At 47.6% G+C, this 5,000-nt stretch overlaps 1 protein-coding gene across 5 annotated transcripts in view; it reads right to left on the minus strand.

Annotated features, from left to right (window-relative positions):
* The window catches only part of LOC126980589 (tyrosine-protein phosphatase non-receptor type 4-like), a 98,826-nt gene that overhangs the window by 81,970 nt on the left and 11,856 nt on the right, over positions 1 to 5,000 (minus strand). For all 5 annotated transcript variants that reach the window (XM_050830675.1, XM_050830670.1, XM_050830671.1 and 2 more), the window contains exon 5: positions 897 to 1,055. In XM_050830675.1, coding sequence (XP_050686632.1) covers positions 897 to 1,049 — 153 coding nt within the window. In that variant the 5' untranslated portion in view covers positions 1,050 to 1,055. The remainder of the gene's footprint in view (positions 1 to 896; positions 1,056 to 5,000) is intronic.

A 5,000-nucleotide genomic window follows, 5' to 3' on the forward strand; every position in this document is an offset into this window, starting at 1 on the left:
GTGTGTGTGTGTGTGTGTGTGTGTGTGTGTGTGTGTGTGTGTGTGTGTGTGTGTGTGTGTGTGTGTGTGTGTGTGTGTGTGTGTGTGTGTGTGTGTGTGTGTGTGTGTGTGTGTGTGTGTGTGTGTGTGTGTGTGTGTGTGTGTGTGTGTGTGTGTGTGTGTGTGTGTGTGTGTGTGTGTGTGACCGCTTGGTTCATCTTACGAGAGAGAGAGAGAGAGAGAGAGAGAGAGAGAGAGAGAGAGAGAGAGAGAGAGAGAGAGAGAGAGAGAGAGAGAGAGAGAGAGAATGCTAATGGAGGCAAAGGGGGAGGAGTGGAGGGGAAGGACAAAAGGGGAGATAAGGTAAAAATGGAGGAGGGAGGGAGGGAGGGAGGGAGAGAAAGGAGGGAGGGAGGGAGAGAGGGAGAGAGAGGGAGGAAGGAAGGGATTGAAGGAAAAGAGAGGATTGAGGGAAGGGAAGGAGGGCAAAAAAAGTAAAGAGAGAGAGATCGAGAGAGAGAGAGAGAGAGAGAGAGAGAGAGAGAGAGAGAGAGAGAGAGAGAGAGAGAGAGAGAGAGAGAGAGAAGGGTATTGTTATAGAATGGTCCATAACGTGATTTGGATGTGCGGGTTCACCACTTTCTCACACACACACACACACACACACACACACACACACACACACACACACACACACACACGCAATCTCTACCTCTTCCCTTTCGTCCTTCATATTTCATCACCATTCTTCATCACCATTCTCATCACCACTTGACTTCATCACCAAAAACCTGATTTCTTCACCAGCCTATCCCTTTCCTTCTCAACACCACCATACTCAACACCAAAGCCCTTCAGCACCACATATATAACATCCTCATCACCACACCACCACCGCCACCACCACCGCCACTCACCTCGATCTCAAACACCTGCGTGGAGTCGTCAAGGAGGGTCACCTGCACGCGGAGGGTCTTGAGGGCGCGGTGCCTGGCCAGCTCGGAGGCGCGGACGTTGTAGGTACCCGAGGAGGTACACCCGAACGCCCTCCGCCCGACACCCTCCAACATGCCCTCCTGCCGGGGAAAGAGGGGTGAGAGGTGCTGGAAATATAGCCAAATGCCCCTCTGACTTGTCCCTTACACCCATAGTCTTGTCGGGGATAAGGACGTGGAGAGAGGGCCGGAGACAGAGGGGTGAGAGGTGCTGGAAATATAGCCAAATGCCCCTCTGACTTGACCCTTACACCCATAGTCTTGTCGGGGATAAGGACGTGGAGAGAGTGAAGTTAGTTAAGGGGTCGGAAAAATAGCCAAATGCCCCTCTTGACTTATCCCTTACACCCATAGTCTTGCCGGGGATAAGGACGTGGAGAGAGGGTGAAGTTAGTTAAGGGGTCGGAAAAATAGCCAAATCCCCCTCTTGCCTCGTCCCTCTCACGTCCAAGTCTTGCCGGGGGAAAGGACGTGGAGAGAGGGCAAAATTAATAACGTAACAAAATCCCTGTCTGACCTATCACTCACGCCCTCCAACATGCCCTCCTGCCGGGGAAAGAGCGGCAAGGGGTTGGAAGAATAGCTAAATGCCTCTCTGACTTATCCCTCTCACGCCCAAAAAAAAGTCTTGCCGGGAAAAGGACTTGAAGAGCGGACGAAGTTAGCAAATTAGCAAAATCACACTGTCATATCCTTCACGCCCTCCAACATGCCCTCCTGCCGGGGAAAGAGCGGCAAGGGGTTGGAAGAATAGCTAAATGCCTCTCTGACTTATCCCTCCCACGTGTAAAAAAAAGTCTTGCCGGGATAAGGACTTGAAGAGCGGACGAAGTTAGCAAATTAGCAGAATCACACTCTCATATCCTTCACGCCTAAACCTTGCCGCGGGAAAGTGATGTGAAAAGTTATGGGGGTATACGGAATAGCTGCGCGTTGCCTCGGTGCTCATATTCGTAGCTAGACACGCTAAGCACTGCACCGCGGAGGAGAGAGAGAGAAAAAGAGAAATTTGGAAAAATTTGAATATTGTTGACGGGTAAAAAAGGAACTTGAAGGGGATAGGAGAGAGAGAGAGAGAGAGAGAGAGAGAGAGAGAGAGAGAGAGAGAGAGAGAGAGAGAGAGAGAGAGAGAGAGAGTAGAGGACAAGTGAAAAATAAAACTGAAGTAACCTTTCGACAGCAAGGGTCAGAATGCATATCTCTCTCTTTTATCCCACATCCCAATCCTTGCACCCCTATCCTCACTTCCTTCTTCTTCTCCTCCTCCTCCTCCTCCTCCTCCTCCTCCTCCTCCTCCTGTCCTTCTTTTCCCCCTTCTCTTACTTCACCTCCTTTTCCAGTCTTTCTCCTTCAACTTTTGCCCTCCTTCTCTTCTTCTTCCTTTTCTTCCTCTTCCTCCTCCTTCTTCTCCTCCTACTCCTCTTCCTCCTTCTCTCACTTCCAGCACTTTTCAATTCCAGTCCTTCCTCTTCAACTCTTTCCCCTCCTTCCTCACACCTCCTCCTCCTCCTCCTCCTCCTCCTCCTCCTCCTTCTCCTCCTCACATAAGCAAGGGCGAAGTATCCTCCCCTGGGACACCTAAAGCCACTTCGGTGCAATTCACAGCTCGGCCCAACACCGATTTAAGAGAAAGAGAGAGAGAGAGAGAGAGAGAGAGAGAGAGAGAGAGAGAGAGAGAGAGAGAGAGAGAGAGAGAGAGAGAGAGAGAGAGAGAGAGAGAGAGAGAGAGAGAGAGAGAGAGAGAGAGAGAGAGAGAGAGAGAGAGAGAGAGAGAGAGAGAGAGAGAGAGAAGGGGGGAGGGGTTATGGGCACAGAAGTATGGAAAAAAATTTAACATAAACCAAGTGAACGAGAGAGAGAGAGAGAGAGAGAGAGAGAGAGAGAGAGAGAGAGAGAGAGAGAGAGAGAGAGAGAGAGAGAGAGAGAGAGAGAGAGAGAGAGAGAGAGAAAAAAAAGTATATTGCTTGGGTTTCTTATAAATATCCCCCCCTTCACAAACACACACACACACACACACACACACACACACCTGTAGGAAACAGATGTGGACGATGTTGGGAAGCCGTGAGGGCAAGACCATGCACAGCAGCATCCTGAAGGAGTCCTACGGGAGGATCCTTCAGGGGGCGGAAGATCCTTCGAAGGGGAGCAAAGTCCTTCGAGGTGATGGAAACGGTCCTTTGAAGGGTAGATAGAGCCCTTCAGGTGGGCATAGGACCTTGAGGGGGTCCTTCGAAGCGATAATAAGTCCTATGGCAGTGGAGAATCCTTCGAAGGGGCAGAGAATCCTTTATGCAGGAAATCCTACACCACAGGAAGGTCTTGGTAGGTAGAGCGTCCTTTGAAGCGTGAATTCTTGGGTCCAGAAAAGTCCTTCACGCCAGAAGTCTTACACAGGAGAAGGTCTCGGTAGGTAGAGTCCTTTGAAACGTAAGAGTCCTCCAGATCCACAAAAGGAGTCGTGTAGGATGTTTTGGTCTTTTGAGGAAGAGAGCGGGACGGAATCCTTCCTCTTGGTTCTTGAGTAGGATACTTCAAGAGTCCTTCAGAGTCCTTCGTGGGGGAATGGAGGGAGTCCTGTGAAAGCTGCGGTGAGGGTGGAGTCCTACGGATGGCTAAGGGGACGGATGGAGTCCTTCGGAGGGAGTCTTCAGGTGGAGGAGTCCTTCGGAGGGGGTCCTACATGGAGGGAATGGAATACACTACGAAGGATGGCGTCGAGAGATCCTATACTTGTTTGTTTGTTAGTTTGTTTGTGTCTCTCTTCCTCCCTTTGATTCTGATAAGGACGAGAGTGAGTGGATGAAGGTCCTTCGATGTGGGTGGAGGGCGGGAGGGAGGGGAGTCCTGTAGAGTTCTAAGGAGTCCTATGCAGGATTCTTGGCAGTGGAGAGAGGGAGGTGGTTTCAATAATATCCTTCACTTCTTTCTCTTTTTCTTCAACGTTTTTTTTCTTGTTCTTCGTTGTTGAATTCTTCTGTTTAATTTCTTATATTTTCCTTTTTCTTCTTCTACTTTATCCCTAAAATTATCGTATACCCGACAGGATGGCGAATCTCTCTCTCTCTCTCTCTCTCTCTTGGCAGGAGTTAAAAAAAAGGGACACGTGAGAGAGAGATTAACCAAAGAATTAGCACCAATGACGAGGAGCTGATGGTAATGGACTTTGTGTGTTGGTAATGCTTTAAATGGGCTGTTTATGGTATGGCCTTCGTGTTGGTAATAGTGGAAATGGACTGGTTAAGCTATGGACTTCGCGTTGGTAATACTGTGTGAAAACTGTGCTAATGGAATGGACTTTGTGTTGGTAACAGTGGGAATAGACTGGTTATGTTGTGGTCTTTGTGTTGGTAATACTGTGAATCAAATGGTAAGGGTATGGTTGACAATGGTAATGGTTGGCAATGCTGTGTGGTACCTGGTGATGGTATGGACTTTGTGTTGGTAACAGTGGGAATGGACTGGTTATGTTGTGGTCTTAGTGTTGGTAATACTGTGAATCAAATGGTAAGGGTATGGTTGGCAATGGTAATGGTTGGCAATACTGTGTGGTACCTGGTGATGGTATGAACTTTGTGTTGGTAATAGTGGGAATTGACTGGTTATGTTGTGGTCTTTGTGTTGGTAATACTGTGAATCAAATGGTAAGGATATGGTTGGCTATACTGTGTGGTAGCAGGTGATGGTATGGACTTTGTGTTGGTAATACTGTAGGATGTTATGTATTTACAGTTTCATTCTTTTTTTTCTGTTTTCATTAATTTCTTTATTTTTCTCTCTTCTTCTTCCTTTTTCTAATGATTGTTTTGTTTTTTCTTTGTTTCTTCGTCTAATTCTTCTTTGTTTATAGCTCCTCTTCTTCTACGTTTTCTTCTTATTCTCCTCCTCTTCCTTAAATTAATTGTTCCCTAAATCAATAAGAAACTTCCTTCCTTTCTTTCTTCTTTCCTTCCTTTTCTTCCTTTTCTCCTTTCCTTCTTTACTTCATTTCCTTCTTTCTGTTAGTCCTTCCATTTTATCTTCCTT

This window comes from Eriocheir sinensis, chromosome 44 (genome assembly GCF_024679095.1).
Source record: "Eriocheir sinensis breed Jianghai 21 chromosome 44, ASM2467909v1, whole genome shotgun sequence".
Lineage (NCBI taxonomy): Eukaryota > Metazoa > Arthropoda > Malacostraca > Decapoda > Varunidae > Eriocheir > Eriocheir sinensis.